This window comes from Oncorhynchus clarkii, chromosome 1, assembly GCF_045791955.1.
Source record: "Oncorhynchus clarkii lewisi isolate Uvic-CL-2024 chromosome 1, UVic_Ocla_1.0, whole genome shotgun sequence".
Taxonomy (NCBI): Eukaryota; Metazoa; Chordata; class Actinopteri; order Salmoniformes; family Salmonidae; genus Oncorhynchus; species Oncorhynchus clarkii.
Window position 1 is genome coordinate 16531812 of NC_092147.1, and position 21939 is coordinate 16553750.

Sequence of the window (21939 nt, forward strand, 5' to 3'; positions counted from 1 at the left end):
TCCGACCCCAGTGCAGCTGTAAGCAAGCATAGGGTCAATCTATTCTGGCTACCTTTACAGTGCCTTTAGCACACTATAGAAATCTAATGTGTCCTATGACTTCCATGGTTAGCCTATTTGTTTTGTTTTTGTACGTGGAATTTTGACAATACATTTTTACCCCAAGAATGAATATTTAGAAACTAAACTTACCCCTCCCATTAAACGGACCTTTCCACCAAAGCTATAGTGGAATCCTACTCTAATGCCAGTTTCCCCCACATGTGACAGGAACACAAAGACTGCTATTGTCTGCCTATTCTCTTACCTTTCTAAAGTTTCAACATGCTTCACAAATCAGTCTCAGGGGTTGGCACCTGGTCACCTTTCAGTCGACACTAAGGTCTGAGTGGGTTAATTTCATACTGCTTTTGGAAACCCGTCTAGAGTTTGCAAATCTGAGTTGAAATAACTTTGCATGTGATTTGTTTTTCATTCTCTGTGTGTACCATAGCACTTTACGGGAGGCTGATTTATTTGATGATCAACTCCAGGTGACTTCCTGTTTAATGTTTTATTTTCTAAATATCTGGACCAAACAGCAGAGCCCCAAAACCCCCCGGTGTATCCGCTTTGGATTTATTTGCTCCATATGGTCTGTGTGACATGGTACCCAGAAAGTGTGTGGGCGGGGGCTTAAACGTAGTATTTTGTCCGTCTTGAAATTTGATTCAGAAGTTGAGACTGTATACCAGATTCTAGAAGACAAAAGTTGGGGGAAGGAAAAAATAACGAAGAAATTGAAACAACAGTAATTCTGCATCCCTAGAAAAAGTAAGTATATTAAGCATCTTTTAATCGAATAGAAGTGTGTAGGCTACTTTCTCTGTATGAATTTTGACTGTATGTCCATATGACTATGTATAAACTAAGCTATTGAATAGTGGCTTCATCAGACCTAAATGATGAGGCTATCGTTTATATTGCTCCTCTTGTTATTAGTAATTTGATATGGGAATATTAGATGTATGTATTATTTATGATCAATAAACGACCACTTCAATCATCAAGTATCCTATTCAAAGAAAAATGGTAATATCCTAATCAATGAATGCAACTGGCAACAATTAATCTGCAACAGAACAGCAAATGCACATTTTCTCTTGTGTGCGCGTTCCGTTTGTCAATTGGTCATTTCAATTCGATGCCTCACTTTCCAAAAGCTGCACAAAATGTTATGATAGTCTAGTAAATCTGTCTTTTGTTTGGAGAATGAACCCCAGTCGTGACGTGTTTGGTTTAGTTGCGTGTCAGTCCTAAAATCAGACGACGAGCCGCCCTCCACGATTGGCGCTGCCCCAAGGGCCGATTCCAAATTCAATCCCCAGATGTTCATAATACAGCCTGGCGCGAATGGGGTGGACCCTTTGAACCTCGCGTGCGGAGATGCAAACAATATCAATACGACCGATATTGTCATGTTATTGTAGGGTTCACATAGTAAATGTGAAATTGTCTATCTGCAGTTATTTCTGTAGGCTGTGCGACTATGACGGGGCGTCAAGCCACCAACCCAGAAGATGGCAAAGAGATTGACAGTGTGAAGGAGTCCATCAGTGACATCATCAATCAACTGCAGGATATTGACCCTGCCAGGCTGTCATTCTCTCCATTCCTCGACCTGGACACCCAGATCTCTTTAGCACCAGTGTCTGACAGTCCTGAATCTTCAGTGGAAGAGCTCCACTCCTCTTCTCACTCAGTCATGGGCTCTCACCACTCCCTGGAAGCCCTGCCAGCTGATCAACTTGTCCGTAAGTGATAATCGAACAAACATTTTTTTGAGTGCCACTAATTAAACGTGCAGATTGGGTGACATTCATTATTCACAACATTGAACATATGGTGGCAGAAAGATGTTGATTATGCTTTGTTTTGTACAGAGCTTGATTCCTGCCACCAGCAACCCAGCGAGGGCTTCAAAGCAGAGCGAAGACCGCAAGAGGGGAATGAGGGAGTTCAGGATGGAACTATTTCAAGTCCGATTGCTCTTGTGCAGAATTTGGAAGACCCGGTGGAAAACTGCATTAGCACTCCAAATCTAGCCTCTCGCAGAGACATTCCCAATGGCACAGACACACAGAGATGGAGTCCAGAATCCAACAATCTGGAGTCCACCATTGATGAAGGCCAACCGTTGCTCGGCTTGCCACCGGAGAGCATAGAGTTGACTATGTGGAGTTCCCAAGATCAAGAGACTTGTGAGGCTGTCCCAGAGGTGGCAGACAAGAGACTGTGGTGCTGCTGCTGTAGATGTTGCCAAAGTGGCCGTGTTCCTGCTGTGTGCTCAGTCCTGGCCTCCCTTCTGATTACTGCAGGGCTTCTCTATGCACTTTATTTCTATGTTCCCATAGATTCCCCAGACTGCCCTGACATGGTCAGCCGCCTCACTTTCACACTTTGCTGCTGTGCCGTAGCTGCAGTCCCCATCTTGTTGGGTATGTCTGAATAATTGTTTTCATATGCGACTCAAACAACACAACTGTCACATTGGGCACAGACATTAGTTCAACATCTAGTTTAGATTTAAATTTGGTTGTTGTCAACAAACGTGAAATCAAAAAAAAATCACGTAATTGGATTTAGGTAAAAAGTTGGGTGAAAAGATGTAATCCCCTTACGTTGATGACTTTTTGCAAATCCAATCATTTTCCCACATTGATTCAAAGTCATCACATTTTCTTTTTTGTTGAAATGACATGGAAACGATGTTGATTCAACCAGTTTTTGCTCAGTGGGGTGCCTTTTATACTGAGCTCTACAAACCTACTTATTTAGTTGGAGCAATCAATCTCCCAAAAAGCTCTTGAATACAGTATTAACTTATTTTAGGTTTTCTAGTAGTCCACGTCTCATAATTTGTCTAATGCTTAGTCTTTGTCAACACATTCAACCTCAAGGCAATGCAAGTCTTACTGAAGCACTGGCAATTTCCTCCCCTTTCTTATAAATAGCTTAACATGGAAACTAGAATAGAAAAGATGAGGGTAACTAGTTCTCCAGTCTCCTGGGCAGTGTCCCAATAGTTTCTCATTACTTTCCTCATCTCCTTTTCTTTCTACTGAAAGGACTTGACTGTAGAAAGCAACATGGCTAAAAACAAATCCTTTCACATATTTGGCTTTCAAGTGTTATTAGTCGAATGTTCAAGCAGAAACGGAGGGTTTTATCAAAGACTGGACTAAGTATCAGTTCAAAAAACTAGGATGCTGAAGACTCATAATGCCAGACAAAGTCAAACAGACCATTAGGTGTTTTGTGTTGTGTTTCCATATGTGAATACTAAAATATATATTACTCCCCCTCTAGCTATGCTGATTGGTGCTATGTGCCAGTTCTGCACTGGGTCTTTAAATCCAGCTGAGGCTCTCCACAGAAGACCGGCCATTCAGCAGCTGTTTGTCTCTGCGTCTATGGAGCAGTTGTTTCTCTACGTTCTCAATCTGTTGGTTCTGGCTACATTCCTGCCTCAAGACCAGCTGCGGGTGGTGCCCATTTTGACTGGCGTTTTCGTTGGTGGGAGGTGAGTGTTTTCAAAGTCATTGATTGCTCAGTGAGTGAAAAGAGTGACGTCTCTAGAATGGACGGCAGGTAGCTTAGCGGTTAGGAGCATTGGGCTAGTAACTGAAAGGTTATTGGTTCAAATCCCCAAGCCGACTAGGTGAAAAATCTGTCTGCCCTTTAGCAAGGCACGTAACCCTTATTGCTCCAGGGTGCCCATGAATAATGGCTGATCCCTGGCTCTGACCCCATTCTCCAAGGGTGTCGGGGGAGTGGGATATGCAAAAATCAAATATCCAATTCACACTTGTACAGGTGTGAAATAGGACAAATGTAAGCACCTAATTATTATAAAGCTGAACATGTTTTAAGTTTATCCTCATTTTATTCCTATAGGCTTATCTACTGGCTCTGCTTCCACATATGTAGCCCCTGGAGAGGCTTTGGATCGGGGCTCACTGTTTTCCCACTCCTTGCCATGGTGGCTTTCAATCTGTACTGTCTGTACGACTTGAGCCTCAGACAGCTGCTCTTTGGGTCGGAGGACACACACTATTATCAGACCACCCCTTCATCTTGGCCGCTGGAGGTGTCACAGAGCTCCAGTGGCAAATCAGATAGTGTCATACCCACGGACATCTTGGAAACTCAGTAAGGAGGAGAGCACTGTCCCTTATAACTTAAAGAGAAAGCTTAGAACCCAGAAATAGCCCATTCCTGTGGTCTGAAGTTCAGCAGAGCTTCACAGAATGCCACTAACCTCTAAGTCTGTAAAGGCTTAAGTTGTATTTTGCTCCTCATATACAGGACCTTTTTATGTGGATTCATGCTTATTATCTGAAATGCAAGAGCCGTTCCTCCCTTTAGTTGTGGAGGAAATCTTTGAACAATGTTCTACTTCTAAATGTGTGTCCTTTTAAGCTATTCCAGTGCCTATATTTAATGTTTTGTGAAGTACTTTGACTTAAAAGTTATAATTGCAAATGGATGGATATTCTACCAATTGATGTGTTCTTATAAAAACCACTGAATGCAACTTGGGTCCCAAATAGACATTTATTTTATCCATCCAAAAGTTTGTAAATGATACTGAAGTAACAATAAAAGCTATTTGGAAAATACTTGATTCTGTTTCGACAGAATTTTATTATTGGCTACTTTAATGTTGACTGAAGCGAGTCAAATTCCTGTTGAAGTGAAGTATTGGGAATGTTGGTGTTGGGAATGAGATGTTCTCTCGCTGTTCTCTGCCTGGTCTTCTGTAATACGGAAGACCACCATCTCCACATCCCTAGCCTCCTCACTGCTGCTATGACTGGTGCTGCTGTCCACTCCGTTCCTGGCAGCGACACATGGTAGGAACACCCTGCTCACCATCCATGTAATCGCCCACATGATGCACAAAATCACCAGCGGCCCTCCCATCAGGATACCAAGAACTGCTGCCGTCCGCTCCATGCCACTGGTCACTTTACCTCTGTGGTCCCAGGGGTAGACAGGGGGGCTACAGGTACCAAGACGAAAATCCAAGATAGAATACGGAGGGCAGTCCAGACAGTTTGTGTCCTCTTTCCCAAAACAAGTGTGGCAGTTGTGATGGCAGGGTAAGCATTTCCGATGGGAACGGGTGCTGTTTCCATCTGACTCATAGTAGTGAGGTGGACAGGACATTAGGCAGATGCTCTCAAACACGTACAATGGGTAGACACACTCTAAAAAAGGAGGATCCTTACTTGGTTAGTAACATTTTCAAACTGTCTTATAGAATGTGACATTAAAGTGTGCAACTTTTTCATTGTAAAATATAGTGAACAAAAATATAAAACCTCAACATGTAAAGTGTTGAAATAAAAGACTACAGATATTCTCCATATGCACAAAGTGTATTTCAAATCAAATTGTATTTGTCACATGCGCCGAATACAAGAGGGGTAGTAGACCTTAGTGAAATGCTTACTTAGAAGCCCTTAACCGACAATGCAGTTAAGAACAATAAGTGTTAAGTTAAAAAAAAATGGATTAATAAAAATAACTATAGAGCAGCAGTAAAATAACAGTAGCGAGGCTATATACAGGGGCTACTGGTACAGAGTCAATGTGCGGGGGCACAGGTTCGTTCAGGTAATTGAGGTAATATGCACATGTAGGCAGATTTAAAGTGACTATACATAGATAGGAGTTACAGCAGTATAAAAGAGGGGGGGCAATGCAATAGTCTGGGTAGCCATTTGATTAGCTGTTCAGGAGTCATATGGCTTGGGTGTAGAAGCTGTTAAGAAGCCTTTGGGACCTAGACTTGGCACTCCGGTACCGCTTGCCATGCGGTAGCAGAGAACAGTCTATGACTAGGGTGGCTGGAGTCTAACAATTTTTAGGGCCTTCCTCTGACACCACCTGGTATAGAGGTCCTGCATGGCAGGGAGCTTGGCCCCAGTTATGTACTGGGCCTTACGCACTACCCTCTGTAGTGCCTTGCGGTCGGAGGCCGAGCAGTTGCCATAGCAGGCGGTGATGCAACTCGTCAGGATGCTCTCAATGGTGCAGCAGTAGAACTTTGAGGATCTGAGGACCCATGCCAAATCTTTTCAGTCTCCTGAGGGAGAATAGGCTTTGTCGTGCCCTCTTCACAATTGTCTTGGTGTGTTTGGACCATGATAGTTTGTTGGTGGTGTGGACACCAAGGAACTTGAAGCTCTCAACCTGCTCCACTACAGCCCCGTCGATGAGAATGGGGGTGTGCTCAGTCCTCCAGTCCACAATCATCTCCTTTGTCTTGATCACACTGAGGGAGAGGTTATCCTGCCACTACATGGGATAGGTCTCTGACCTCCTCCATAAAGGCTGTCTCATCGTTGTCGGTGATCAGGCCTACCACTGTTGTGTGGTGTTGGAGTCGTGCCTGGCCATGCCTGGCCATGCAGTCATGAGTGAACAGGGAGTACAGGAGGGGACTGAGCAATCACACCTGTGAGGGACCCCCGTGTTGAGGATCAGCATGGCAAATGTGTTGTTACCTACCCTTACCACTTCGGGGCGGCACGCCAGGAAGTCCAAGATCCAGTTGCAGAGGGAGGTGTTTAGTCCCAGAGTCCTTAGCTTAGTGATGAGCTTTGAGGGCACTATGGTGTTGAACACAGAGCCGTCGTCAATGAATAGCATTCTCACATACAGTGGGGCAAAAAAGTATTTAGTCAGCCACCAATTGTGCAAGTCAGACTGTTAAACAGCCACCACTAACATTGAGTGGCTGCTGGATGGAAATTAATGTAAAATATATCACTAGCCACTTTAAACAATGCTACTTAATACACTGCTCAAAAAAATAAAGGGAACACTTAAACACCACAATGTAACTCCAAGTCAATCACCCTTCTGTGAAATCAAACTGTCCACTTAGGAAGCAACACTGATTGACAATAAATTTCACATGCTGTTGTGCAAATGGAATAGACAACAGGTGGAAATTATAGGCAATTAGCAAGACACCCCCAATAAAGGAGTGGTTCTGCAGGTGGTAACCACAGACCACTTCTCAGTTACTATGCTTCCTGGCTGATGTTTTGGTCACTTTTGAATGCTGGCGGTGCTTTCACTCTAGTGGTAGCATGAGACGGAGTCTACAACCCACTCAAATGGCTCAGGTAGTGCAGCTCATCCAGGATGGCACATCAATGCGAGCTGTGGCAAGAAGGTTTGCTGTGTCTGTCAGCGTAGTGTCCAGAGCATGGAGGCGCTACCAGGAGACAGGCCAGTACATCAGGAGACGTGGAGGAGGCATTAGGAGGGCAACAACCCAGCAGCAGGACCGCTACCTCTGCCTTTGTGCAAGGAGGAGCAGTAGGAGCACTGCCATAGCCCTGCAAAATGACCTCCAGCAGGCCACAAATGTGCATGTGTCTGCTCAAACGGTCAGAAACAGACTCCATGAGGGTGGTACATGAGGGCCCGACGTCCACAGGTGGGGGTTGTGCTTACAGCCCAACACCGTGCAGGACGTTTGGCATTTGCCAGAGAACACCAAGATTGGCAAATTCGCCACTGGCGCCCTGTGCTCTTCACAGATGAAAGCAGGTTCACACTGAGCACATGTGACAGAGTCTGGAGACGCCGTGGAGAACGTTCTGCTGCCTGCAACATCCTCCAGCATGACCGGTTTGGCGGTGGGTCAGTCATGGTGTGGGGTGGCATTTCTTTGGAGGGCCGCACAGCCCTCCATGTGCTTGCCAGAGGTAGCCTGACTGCCATTAGGTACCGTGATGAGATCCTCAGACCCCTTGTGAGACCATATGCTGGTGCGGTTGGCCCTGGGTTCCTTCTAATGCAAGACAATGCTAGACCTCATGTGGCTGGAGTGTGTCAGCAGTTCCTGCAAGAGGAAGGCATTGATGCTATGGACTGGCCCGCCCGTTCCCCAGACCTGAATCCAATTGAGCACATCTGGGACATCATGTCTCACTCCATCCACCAACACCACGTTGCACCACAGACTGTCCAGGAGTTGTCCTCCTCATCAGGAGCATGCCCAGGCGTTGTAGGGAGGTCATACAGGCACGTGGGGGCCACACACACAGTACTGAGCCTCATTTTGACTTGTTTTAAGGACATTACATCAAAGTTGGATCAGCCTATAGTGTGGTTTTCCACTTTAATTTTTGAGTGTGATTCAAAATCCAGACCTCCATGGGTTGATACATTTGATTTCCATTGATAATTTTTGTGTGATTTTGTTGTCAGCACTTTCAACTATGTAAAGAAAAAAGTATTTAATAAGAATATTTCATTCATTCAGATCTAGGATGTGTTTTATATATATATATATATATATACACACACACACACACACATATATACACAGCTCAAAAAAAAAATAGTGTATTCCGTGCCACATAATGCAAACATTTCAATCTTTGACACAGGCTCAGATGCATCCATGTAGAGTTTACAGGATACATACTGCAATCTATCCTCCCAGGTGATTTCCTGGACAACGTTTTGACACCCAGGTCTTCATCAAGTCCCATTACTTTTTGCTGGAACTCTTTGATCTTTGACCTAAGATCACCTGTACGATACTTGTGGAAGAGCGTAGGTAATCCTGTTGTATAGTGTATCATATTCTGTATGGCCAATAGGGTTTCAATCAATATATACTGGGCACACCCTTATGGAATCAACATTGTTTCCATGTCATTTCAATGAAATTATGTTGAACCAACGTGGAGTAGACGTTGAATTGACGTTGTTGCCCAGTGGGGATATTTTGACCCATTTCTCCATGACGTTTATGTAGATTAAGGCAGCCCCTCCCCCCTCTCTGATTCAGAGGGGCTGGGTTAACTGCCATTAGACACACTTCAGTTGAATGCATTCAGTTGTATAACTGACTAGGTATCCCCTTTCCCTTTCATACCATAGCAAACATGCAATTTGATTTCAGTAATAAGCCATGAAGGTGAATGGAGAGACAAATGATGGTCTGCTGTCTTGTGCCATTTCCAGTTTTATAATGTAAATAATGAAGTCAATGAATGGAGATGGTCTTTCCTATATTAAGGTCTCTATGGCAGAAGCCCCATAGAAAGCCATGTAGCGCTGCCCATATATAGCACGGCGGTGTCATACTCCTAGCCTATTAGGTTTCTGCCTCTCCACGAAGTTGAGTTAAGTGCAAGGCTGAAATGTCCTCCTCTCTGGTCTCTAGTGTGTCAGCAGCTAGGACACACACACACTCACGTATGTGACTCCAAATCCAGACCTCCATGGGTTGATAAATTTCATTTCCATTGATAATTTGTGTGATTTTGTTGTCAGCACATTCAACTATGTAAAGAAAAAAGTATTTAATAAGAATATTTCATTCATTCAGATCTAGGATGTGTTATTTTAGTGTTCCCTTATTTTTTGGAGCAGTGTATAATGTTTACATAACCTACATTAATCATCTCATATGTATATGTATATACTGTACTCTATATCATCTACTGCATCTTTATGTAATACACATATCACTAGCCACTTTAAACTATGCCACTTTGTTTACATACCCTACATTACTCATCCCATATGTATATACTGTACTCGATACCATCTACTGCATCTTGCCTATGCCGTTCTGTACCACTCATTCATATATCTTTATGTACATATTCTTTATCCCTTTACACTTGTGTGTATAAGGTAGTAGTTTTGGAATTGTTAGGTTAGATTACTCGTTGGTTATTACTGCATTGTCAGAACTAGAAGCACAATTATTTCGCTACACTCACATTAACATCTGCTAACCATGTGTATGTGACAAATACATTTGATTTGATTTGAAATAAGTAAAATCATTAATTGTCACATGTTGAGTTTATATTTTTGTTCAGTATAAATTCAGGGTATGGTTGATGTTGCTGCCTACCTTCACAGCTGCCATCAGAGTTCCCCACTGCACACTGCTGTATCACTGCTCTCTCCATGCGACGGCCTGCCATGCGTTCATCTGTCCCATGTAACTCCAGATGAAATTTCAACAGGACGCCTATGGACAAAGAAAAAAACGAGTTTGTGCTTGAGTACATTGTAGAAAACGTCCATTGCACAATCTAAAGCATACAAATCCTGTCCTAAATTATAACTGTGTGAGAAATTATGGAACACAAACAAATCATGAGTACATTGAGTAGTATCTTTTGATGAGGTGTGCGCTTGAACAGGAAGGACGACAAAAGAAGAATGCGAGAGCCAAACAGTGCCAGCCTCTGTTACATCAGCTGCAGCACTGTAACGCTCGTCCTCTTCTTCTGACGAGGAGTAAGAGAGATCGGACCAATTTGCAGCGTGGTAAGTGTCCATTTTAACATGTAAAACTGAACACTACAGAATACATAATAACACCGTGACACAAACAAAACAGTCCCGTGTGGCACTAACATGGAAAATAACTACCCACAACTCAAGTGGGAAAAACAGGCTACCTAAGTATGGTTCTCAATCAGAGACAACGATTCCCAGCTGCCTCTGATTGAGAACCATACCAGGCCAAACACATAGAAATAGAACACAAAACATAGAATGCCCACCCCAACTCACGCCTTGACCAAACCAAAACAGAGACATAAAAAAGGAACTAAGGTCAGGACGTGACACACTGAGTGCATTTAATTTCTAATACTAGTTAAAGATGACAAATGTTCTGTTTCTAATTAATGTTGTGTACTATTTCTTTCTGTAACTAATTTCATTTAAATACTAGAGATGAGTTTTAAGACACTCGCTGTGTTATTGAAGTTGACACCTCAAATTGAAACATCTTTGTTTTTGTCAGTGTACCTCTGTTGGTTGAATCTCCGTTGTTTTCTATCCGTAGAACCCAATATCCGCAGGGATCCTCATCCCAGCAGTGTGTACTCATGAAGGTCCAGTCTGAGAAACCTGTAGACATTTTATCGTAAGGCCTGTGAAGCAACATTGGATTAGAATATTTTAGTACAGACAAGATGAGTCACACTTGGACCTCTTGTTGCATATTGAAACCCTGATACTTCACCATTATGCCGTATATATATATACAGTGCCTTGCGAAAGTATTCGGCCCCCTTGAACTTTGCGACCTTTTGCCACATTTCAGGCTTCAAACATAAAGATATAAAACTGTATTTTTTTGTGAAGAATCAACAACGAGTGGGACACAATCATGAAGTGGAACGACATTTATTGGATATTTCAAACTTTTTTAACAAATCAAAAACTGAAAAATTGGACGTGCAAAATTATTCAGCCCCCTTAAGTTAATACTTTGTAGCGCCACCTTTTGCTGCGATTACAGCTGTAAGTCGCTTGGGGTATGTCTCTATCAGTTTTGCACATCGAGAGACTGACATTTTTTCCCATTCCTCCTTGCAAAACAGCTCGAGCTCAGTGAGGTTGGATGGAGAGCATTTGTGAACAGCAGTTTTCAGTTCTTTCCACAGATTCTCGATTGGATTCAGGTCTGGACTTTGACTTGGCCATTCTAACACCTGGATATGTTTATTATATAGCTCTCATAGCTCTCACAGACCTGTTAGTTTTTCTTAAAGAAGCACACCTGTTCTCCACTCATTACCTGTATTAACTGCACCTGTTTGAACTCGTTACCTGTATAAAAGACACCTGTCCACACACTCAATCAAACAGACTACTACCTCTCCACAATGGCCAAGACCAGAGAGCTGTGTAAGGACATCAGAGATAAAATTGTAGACCTGCACAAGGCTGGGATGGACTACAGGACAATAGGCAAGCAGCTTGGTGAGAAGGCAACAACTGTTGGCGCAATTTTTCGAAAATGGAAGAAGTTCAAGATGACGGTCAATCACCTTCGGTCTAGGGCTCCATGCAAGATCTCACCTCGTGGGGCATCAATGATCATGAGGAAGGTGAGGGATCAGCCCAGAACTACACGGCAGGACCTGGTCAATGGCCTGAAGAGAGCTGGGACCACAGTCTCAAAGAAAACCATTAGTAACACACTACGCCGTCATGGATTAAAATCCTGCAGCGCACACAAGGTCCCCCTGCTCAAGCCAGCGCATGTCCAGGCCCGTCTGAAGTTTGCCAATGACCATCTGGATGATCCAGAGGAGGAATGGGAGAAGGTCATGTGGTCTGATGAGACAAAAATAGAGCTTCTTGGTCTAAACTCCGCTCGACGTGTTTGGAGGAAGAAGAAGGATGAGTACGACCCCAAGAACACCATCCCAACCGTGAAGCATGGAGGTGGAAACATCATTCTTTGGGGATGATTTTTCTGCAAAGGGTACAGGACGACTGCACCGTATTGAGGGGAGGATGGATGGGGCCATGTATCGCGAGATCTTGGCCAACAACCTCCTTCCCTCAATAAGAGTTCTGAAGATGGGTCGTGGCTGGGTCCTCCAGCATGACAACGACCCAAAACACACAGCCAGGGCAACTAAGGAGTGGCTCCGTAAGAAGCATCTCAAGGTCCTGGAGTGGCCTAGCCAGTCTCCAGACCTGAACCCAATAGAACATCTTTGGAGGGAGCTGAAAGTCCGTAATGCCCAGCGACAGCCCCGAAACCTGAAGGATCTGGGGAAGGTCTGTATGGAGGAGTGGGCCAAAATCCCTGCTGCAGTGTGTGCAAACCTGGTCAAGAACTACAGGAAACGTATGAATTCTGTAATTGCAAACAAAGGTTTCTGTACCAAATATTAAGGACTGCATTTCTGATGTATCAAATACTTATGTCATTCAATAAAATGCTAATTAATTACTTAAAAATCATACAATGTGATTTTCTGGATTTTTGTTTTAGATTCCATCTCTCACAGTTGAAGTGTACCTATGATACAAATTACAGACCTCTACATGCTTTGTAGAAGGGAAAACCTGCAAAATCTGCAGTGTATCAAATACTTCTTCAAATACTCTATATATATATATATATATATATGAACAGCAAAATAAGAAACATCCTCTCACTGTCAACTTAATTTATTTTCAGCAAACTTAACATGTGTAAATATTTGTATGAACATAACAAGATTCAACAAATGAGACATGCACTGATCAAGTTCCACAGACATGTGACTAACAGAAATTGAATAATGTGTACCTGAATAAAGGGGGGTTCAAAAACAGTCAATATCTGGCGTGGCCACCAGCTGCATTAAGTACTGCAGTGCACTCCTCATGGACTGCACCAGATTTGCCTGTTTTTGCTGTGAGATGTTACCCCACTTTTCCACCAAGGCACCTGCAAGTTCCTGGACATTTCTGGGGGGAATGGAACATCTCCCAGATGTGCTCAATGGGATTGAGAACCCGGGCTCTTCTTTGGCCATGGCAGAACACTGACATTCCTGTCTTGCAGGAAATCACGCACAGAACGAGCAGTATGGCTGGTGGCATTGTTATGCTGGAGGGTCATGTCAGGATGAGCCTGCAGGAAGGGTACCACATGAGGGAGGAGGATGTCTTCCCTGTAACGCACAGCGTTGAGATTGCTTGCAATGATGATGCTGTAACACACCACCCCAGACCACAACGGACCCTCCACCTCCAAAATCGATCCCACTCTAGAGTACAGGCCTCGGTGTAACGCTCATTTCTTAGACGATAAACGCAAATCCGACCATCACTCCTGGAGAGACAAAACCGCGACTCGTCAGTGACGAGCATTTTGTGCCAGTCCTGTCTAGTCCAGCAACGGTGGGTTTGTGCCCATAGGCGACGTTGTTGCCGGTGATGTCTGGTGAGGACCTGCCTTACAACAGGCCTACAAGCCCTCAGTCCAGTCTCTCTCAGCCTATTGCGGAAAGTCAGCACTGATGGAGGGATTGTGCGTTCCTGGTGTAACTCGGGCAGTTGTTATTGCCATCCTGTACCTGTCCCGCAGGTGTGATGTTCGGATGTACTGATCCTGTGCAGGTGTTGTTACACGTGGTCTGCCACTGCGAGAACGATCAGCTGTCCGTCCTGTCTCCCTGTAGCGCTGTCTTAGGCGTCTCACAGTATGGACATTGAAATGTATTGCCCTGGCCACATCTGCAGTCTTCATGCCTCCTTGCAGCATGCCTAAGGCACGTTCACGCAGATGAGCAGGGATCCTGGGCATATTTCTTTTACTGTTTTTCAGAGTCAGTAGAAAGGCCTCCTTAGTGTCATAAGTTTTGATAACTGTGACCTTAATTGCCTACCGTCTGTAAGCTGTTAGTGTCTTAAAGACTGTTCCACAGGTGCATGTTCATTAATTGTTTATGGTTCATTGAACAAGCATGGGAAACAGTGTTTAAACCCTTTACAATGAAGATCTGTGAAGTTATTTGGATTTTTACAAATTATCTTTGAAAGACAGGGTCCTGAAAAAGGGACTTTTTTTCTGAGTTTATGATTTGTTCATAGTCTAGTTTAGAGATAATGACTTTTTCTAGAAAGCCGAGGAGTCAGCTGATCTTGCCATTGTGGAAAATATTCCTGGCTCCTCCCTTTATTTCTGCATAATTGTGTCTTGAATGTTCAATATACAGTTGAAGACGGAAGTTTACATAAACCTTAGCCAAATACATTTAAACTCAGTTTTTCACAATTCCTGACATTTAATCCTAGTAAAAATTCCCTGTCTTAGGTCAGTTAGGATCACCACTTTATTTTAAGAATGTGAAATTTCAGAATAATAGTAGAGAGATTGATTTATTTCAGCTTTTATTTCACATTCCTAGTGGGTCTGTCACGTTCGTCGTATGGAGGAGACCAAGGCTTAGCGTGATATGAATACATCTTCTTTAATAAGACGAAGAACACTTAAACAAACTATACAAAGTAACAAAACGAACGTGACCGCTATAAACACTGAGTGCAAACATGCAACATCACATAGACAATAACCCACAAAATTCCCAAAGAGGTTGGCTGCCTAAATATGGTTCCCAATCAGAGACAACGATAAACAGCTGCCTCTAATTGAGAACCAATCTAGGCAACCATAGACATGCATAAACACCTAGATGGTAAACAACCCCATAAACCTACAAAACCCCTAGACAGTACAAAAACACATACATCACCCATGTCACACCCTGACCTAACCAAAATATATAAAGAAAACAAAGAATACGCAGGTCAGGGCGTGACAGGGTCAGAAGTTTACATACACTCAATTAGTATTTGGTAGAATTGCCTTAAAATTGTTTAACTTGGGTCAAATGTTTCGGATAGCCTTCCACAAGCTTCCCACAATAAGTTGTGTGTGTGTGTATATATATATATATATATAGTCACAGTCATTGACAGTCACAGTCAAAAGTTTAGACACACCTACTCAGTCCAGGCCTTTTCTTTATTTTTACTATTTTCTACATTGTAGAATAATAGTGAATACATCAACTATGAAATAACACATATGGAATCATGTAGTAACCAAAAAAGTGCTAAACAAATCTAAATATATTTTATATTTTGAGATTCTTCAAAGTAGCCACCCTTTGCCTTGATGACAGCTTTGCACACTCTTGGCATTCTCTCAACCAGCTTCATGAGGTAGTCACCTGGAATGCATTTCAATTAACAGGTGTGCCTATTTAAAAGTTAAATAGTAGAATTTATTTCCTTCTTAATGCGTTTGAGCCAATCAGTTGTGTTGTGACAAGGTAGGGTTGGTATACAGAAGATAGCCCTATTTGGTAATAGACCAAGTCCATATTATGGCAAGAACAGCTCAAATAAGCAAAGAGAAACGACAGTCCATCATTACTCTAAGACATGAAGGTCAGTCAATGCGGAAAATTAAGAACTTTCAAAGTTTATTCAAGTGCAGTTGCAAAAACCATCAAGCACTATGAATAAACTGGATCTCATAAGGACCGCCACAGGAAAGGATGATCCCAGAGTTACCTCTGCTGCAGAGGATTAGTTCATTAGAGTTACCAGCCTCAAATTGCAGCCCAAATAAATGCTTCACAGAGTTCAAGTAACAGACATCTCAACATCAACTGTTCAGAGGAGACTGTGTGAATAAGTCCTTCATGGTCGACTTGCTGCAAAAAAAACACTAAAAAAGGACACCAATAAGAAGAAGGAACTTGTTGGGCCAAGAAACACAAGCAATGGACATTAGACCGGTGGAAATTTGTCCTTTGGTCTGATGAGTCCAAATTTGACATTTTTGATTCCAACCTCTGTGTCTGAGACGCAGAGTAGGTGAACGGATGATCTCCGCATGTGTGGTTCCCACCGTGAAGCATGGAGGACGAGGTGTGATGGTGCTTTTCTGGTGACACTGTCAGTGATTTATTTACAATTCAAGGCACACTTAACCCTACCATCCCTCCCCTAATTCGAGTAAAGTAGTAGACGACAACACTTAAGCTGGAAGTAGAAGCCTATACATACTATATACACTGCTCAAAAAAATAAAAGGAACACTAAAATAACACATCCTAGATCTGAATGAATGAAATATTCTTATTAAATACTTTTTTCATCAACCATTACATAGTTGAATGTGCTGACAACAAAATCACACAAAAATGATCAATGGAAATCAAATCTATCAACCCATGGAGGTCTGGATTTGGAGTCACAATCAAAATTAAAGTGGAAAACTACACTACAGGCTGATCCAACTTTTATGTAATGTCCTTAAAACAAGTCAAAATGAGGCTCAGTAGTGTGTGTGTGGCCTCCACGTGCCTGTATGACCTCCCTACAACGCCTGGGCATGCTCCTGATGAGGTGGCGGATGGTCTCCTGAGGGATCTCCTCCCAGACCTGGACTAAAGCATCCACCAACTCCTAGACAGTCTTTGGTGCAACGTGACGTTGGTGGATGGAGCGAGACATGATGTCCCAGATGTGCTCAATTGGATTCAGGTCTGGGGAACGGGCGGGCCAGTCCATAGCATCAATGCCTTCCTCTTGCAGGAACTGCTGACACACTCCAGCCACATGAGGTCTAGCATTGTCTTGCATTAGGAGGAACCCAGGGCCAACCGCACCAGCATATGGTTTCACAAGGGGTCTGAGGATCTCATCTCGGTAGGTAATGGAAGTCAGGCTACCTCTGGCGAGCCCATGGAGGGCTGTGCGGCCCTCCAAAGAAATGCCACCTCACACCATGACTGACCCACCTCCAAACCGGTCATGCTGGAGGATGTTGCAGGCAGCAGAACGTTCTCCACGGCGTCTCCAGACTCTGTCACGCCTGTCACATGTGCTCAGTGTGAACCTGCTTTCATCTGTGAAGAGCACAGGGCGCCAGTGGCGAATTTGTCGATCTTGGTGTTCTTTGGCAAATGCCAAACGTCCTGCACGGTGTTGGGCTGTAAGCACAACCCCCACCTGTGGACGTCGGGCCCTCATGTACCACCCTCATGGAGTCTGTTTCTGACCGTTTGAGCAGACACATGCACATTTGTGGCCTGCTGGAGGTCATTTTGCAGGGCTATGGCAGTGCTCCTCCTGCTCCTCCTTGCACAAAGGCGGAGGTAGCGGTCCTGCTGCTGGGTTGTTGCCCTCCTACGGCCTCCTCCACGTCTCCTGATGTACTGGCCTGTCTCCTGGTAGCGCCTCCATGCTCTGGACACTACGCTGACAGACACAGCAAACCTTCTTGCCACAGCTCGCATTGATGTGCCATCCTGGATGAGCTGCACTACCTGAGCCACTTGTGTGGGTTGTAGACTCCGTCTCATGCTACCACTAGAGTGAAAGCACCGCCAGCATTCAAAAGTGACCAAAACATCAGCCAGGAAGCATAGGAACTGAGAAGTGGTCTGTGGTCACCACCTGCAGAACCACTCCTTTATTGGGGGTGTCTTGCTAATTGCCTATAATTTCCACCTGTTGTCTATTCCATTTGCACAACAGCATGTGAAATTTATTCTATTTGCCATATATTTTTCCACTGTGCTGTGATGTTTCACAAAAGTTCTGAACCTTTCTTTTCTCATAGATTCTATATATTGTAAATTAAAGACCTTTTTTTGCTAAGAGTATTATAATGTTATTAATTGATTGACTATGACTTTTTAAATCACTTCTATGTATTGCTTTCAATCTTTCTGTCCATTGACTTGGCTGTGCCTTACCTGGTTGTGAGTAAATTGGAGATGGTCTTCTTTGGGCTAATGAGGGTGATGGAGAGATCTCCACGTCTGCTATAGGTCAGTGTAAGACGGGCCTGGATGTGCTCCAGAGACCGAATCCAGTTCCTGGTGCCGTGACAAGCTGTCACATTCCACCTCAATGTCAGTTTCCTGCGGAGTTCACTATCAGACAGACAGAGCATCAGGTATAACACATCTAACTGGCCAAGTTGGCATTATGAATTAGTGGAATTACTTTATCAGTGGTGGCTGGTGGGAGGAGCTAATGGAATGGTATCACCCACCACACAAATGGAAACCACATGTTTGACTCCGTTCCATGCATTGCATCCCAGCCATTACAATGAGCCCGTCCTATAGCTCCTCCCACCAGCCTCCACTTCTGTTTATGCTCAATAAAATCTGACGATCATGTTTATGTTTACTGTAAACAGCTATAGAACACACTAAGTGGCTGTCTTCCTACTAACTATCCATAAGTGAGATGAAAGGACAATGGTGTTTTCCTTACATGGCTCTGGTAATGAGGTCAATGGTGCATTTCCTTTTAGGTTTGACTGCTTTCCATTTACTGGCCAACTCCACCAGTCTCCCTGCATCCAGTAGCCCATATCCATAGTAATGGCTGACTACAATAAAAATCAGGTGTATGATGCTATAGCTGTGTTTACACAGGCAGCCCAATTCTTATATTTTTCCACTAACTGGTCTTTTGACCAACCTGATTGGTCAAAAGACCAATTAGTGAAAAAAATATCAGAATTGGGCTGCCTGTCTAAAAGCAGTTCATTCATTTCAACTCTATTTCTGGCCCTACAGTGTAGCAAATCACATCCCAGTTTCCCTAAAAAAATAAATGTTATTTTTACCTTCATTTAACTAGGCAAGAACAAGTTCTTATTTTCAATGACGGCCTAGTAAATTGGAGATGGTAAATAATGATGGAGAGATCTCCATTCGGCAGAATGACAGATTTGTACCTTGTCAGCTCTGGGATTTGAACTAGCAACCTTCCAGTTACTAGTCCAACGCTCTAACCACTAGGCTACCCTGCCGCCCCTGGTCAACTACCTAACACTAGAAGGTAGTGCTTTATGTCTCACCAGGTCTTCCAACACCATTGGTCCGCCAATCATGCGTTCGAAGATCTACCGGTCTAGATGCTCGCACCACGAGGTGTTGCACATCACGCCAGTTGAGTGTCGGGCTGTGGGAGAAGTTGGGATATTATCATCTTTCTCAATGACTCAAAGCCTCAAACTTACAACAAATAGGTTATTGAGTTACAGGTGCACAGAGACAAGAGAATGGTTACTTTGCCTCCAGAGCCAGTGCAATGATCCCAGCAGCCAGAGGGGCAGAGGCAGAGGTCCCAGTATGGTCTGAGGTGCAGGATTGATGCAGGTCGGTGGTGACCTGGAAGGGAAACAACATCCAGGTACTTTGTTGAGGCTTTGCTTACTGTTGCTGTAGGTGGTAAATGTGAGATAAATATTGACCTTTTTCAGAGTTCCACACATCTTCAGCAAACCTTTACATTAATGTGACTACTTTGTTAAGCACAATTAAACTAATGCTAAACTAGTCAAAGATTTAACAGAATGCTTTGTCACTCTAAATGCATCTTTTCAAAGAAATATATGGATGTTAAAAACACTAGTGTGGGATGAGTTGAGGACAAAGAGACTTACAATACTGCGGTGATGAAAGCTGCCACCACTGTAGGTCGTTGTTAGAATGGCAGAGCAGGGTTCACTGTAGAAGGGCAGTGTTCCCCTCTCAGTGGTACTACCAACAGACAACGTGTAAATGCTGTTGGTGTAGCCATCGCAGTTGCAGTTGTCAAAGCTGGCGCCCCCATTGCCTGAAGCCCAGACGTAAATGGAACCCAAGCCACCTCGGCCCTGTAAGGTATTGAATATGTTTTTTAAGACTCATTGTATGATCTTACCGCTTTAGTTGCCAATGCCGATTACATTGTTTTATCTTATCTAACAAAATGGACACTACTGATGAAACAGGTAATATAGGATAACCAGTACAAGTTGTATCATACATTGGTAGTGCCTCTGATAAAGGCTTCTTGGGCCAATGTGTTTGGCCCCTCCAAATTCGTCCCCAAATCTTCAGGTCCCCAGCTGGAGCTGTAGATGTCAATGTGTTGCTGATTCAAATTTAAGGACATGGCTTCTATCAGGTCAGTCACTTGTCCATCCAACATCCGAACTCCTGGACAAAACAGAACAAGTAACAGGACACAAATTAAAGCAGGATAATTGCAGTACAGTTCTATATGCTATTAAAAGAGACCAAATGAGTGAATGTATTGGTAATACTTACCTCCGATCTTGGCCTGATATGCCACTCCAACCCCACACACCCCATTATTTGCCACCGCTGCCACCACCCCAGCACACCGTGTTCCATGCCTATGGAACAGAATACAAAAGGGGTTCATCCATACAGAATGTTGTTACGTAGTGCACTTCATACATGATACATGATGTAATATCTTGCATTAAAATCTTAACATCATAGCAAATTACCTCTTTGGTCTGGTCAGAGTGTATTGGGTGTCTGGGTTGGGGTCATTATCGTTCATGTCATAGCTAGCCTGTGGATCCTACAGGTACAATACATTAGGTTTTTATAAGGATCATTTGCCACTTGTATTTAATTTTTTAAATAATATTTGTCTTTTTCCATTTTTGTTACAGCACTGTATTGCTGGAACAAAATTCTAAATACATTTCATATTGATGTTCTAGTGCCATTCAGGCAATTTAAAGTATTGATTGGGGACATTTTTGTGGAGGAATGTAACTTTTTCTGGGTGATTTGTGCTTCCCATTAATGTGTTTTTGTATTTTAATATATATAGGGTATAATCTGTATATTTATGTTGTATTATACAAGGCACATTTGTAAAAGAGACCTAGGTCTCAATGTGTTCCCTGTTAAAATAAAGGTTAAATAAAAAAGTATATAATAACAACTCACATAATTTTCAGCAATGTCTGGGTGGCTTGTCTCTAGGCCATCGTCTAAGATGGACACGACCACTCCTTTTCCTGTGTAGCCTCGAGCCCATGCAGCCACCACATTCTGATCAAAGGCCTCACTCTGGAAAAGCAGTTTGAATACATTATTTTTTCTGTTAAAACGGGGATAACCATTTGTTTTCACTCAAGGCAGAAAAAACTAAAACAGGCTGAATAAAAATGTAAAGAGCTTGTATTAAGGAAATATACTTCAAACAAAAATGGAAGCTTAATGTTGACATACCAGGTACCACTGCTGATTGAAAAATGGATCAGTTGGTACTGTGAAAGAGTGTCTTCTCTTTCTACTCCTTCCAGATTGCTGTGCAAACCAAAGCACCTATGAAACAGAAAGTACATCATCACACTCATTACAATAAGAGAAATGCTGGGACTGGTTATTCCAGCCAATTTTGGATAGTATTGACCTATTGGCTATTCACCTTAGGGTCCATTTTGAATATAAGATTATGCAAATAGTGTGCCTGCAATGATTGTTTTGCCACCTGTCTTTGCTCCATATGGTAATAGTTGCCATCTGGAAATATCTACAAATATAATATGCCAGAAGAAATTAGCTAGTCATAATATGCCAAAAGAGCTACACATAAAAATACAAATCATTATATGACATAAACAGTGAACTAACATTGTTTTACCTTTCCTAGGTTATGGAAACCATGCTTCTTTGCAATCTTGTTGATTTGTTCAGGAGTACAATTCAAATGTAGAGCCCAAATGTTAGTGTAGATGACCTCGGCATACAT

General features: G+C 43.0%; 2 protein-coding genes across 2 annotated transcripts; one reads left to right on the forward strand and one right to left on the reverse strand.

Moving 5' to 3' along the window:
- The first annotated feature begins 712 nt into the window (after positions 1-712).
- LOC139415365 (transmembrane protein 79-like) lies at positions 713-4661 on the forward strand. Its single transcript, XM_071163465.1, has 5 exons — positions 713-813; positions 1506-1793; positions 1923-2477; positions 3349-3562; positions 3937-4661. Exons 2-5 carry the CDS (start codon positions 1529-1531, stop codon positions 4193-4195), a joined length of 1293 nt encoding a protein of 430 aa, XP_071019566.1. The 5' UTR covers positions 713-813; positions 1506-1528; the 3' UTR covers positions 4196-4661.
- A 6125-nt stretch (positions 4662-10786) lies between these two features.
- LOC139410853 (furin-like) lies at positions 10787-21939 on the reverse strand. Its single transcript, XM_071156875.1, has 13 exons — positions 21832-21939; positions 21616-21720; positions 21417-21512; positions 21132-21254; positions 20678-20754; positions 20472-20560; positions 20188-20360; positions 19823-20035; positions 19447-19547; positions 19235-19338; positions 18643-18760; positions 18114-18293; positions 10787-10979 (listed from the first exon to the last, which is right to left on the reverse strand). The coding sequence occupies exons 1-13, from the start codon at positions 21937-21939 to the stop codon at positions 10787-10789; spliced, it is 1680 nt and encodes a 559-aa protein (XP_071012976.1).

Coding starts and splice junctions, on each gene's coding strand:
- LOC139415365 (XM_071163465.1), top strand. CDS start 1,529: ATGACGGGGCGTCAAGCCACCAACCCAGAAGATGGCAAAGAGATTGAC. Junction 2,478..3,348: donor TGCAGTCCCCATCTTGTTGG/GTATGTCTGAAT, acceptor CTCCCCCTCTAG/CTATGCTGATTGGTGCTATG. Junction 3,563..3,936: donor GGCGTTTTCGTTGGTGGGAG/GTGAGTGTTTTC, acceptor TTATTCCTATAG/GCTTATCTACTGGCTCTGCT.
- LOC139410853 (XM_071156875.1), bottom strand. CDS start 21,939: ATGTATGCCGAGGTCATCTACACTAACATTTGGGCTCTACATTTGAAT. Junction 21,721..21,831: donor GTTTCCATAACCTAGGAAAG/GTAAAACAATGT, acceptor TTATATTTGTAG/ATATTTCCAGATGGCAACTA. Junction 19,548..19,822: donor GCTTTCATCACCGCAGTATT/GTAAGTCTCTTT, acceptor TTTCCCTTCCAG/GTCACCACCGACCTGCATCA.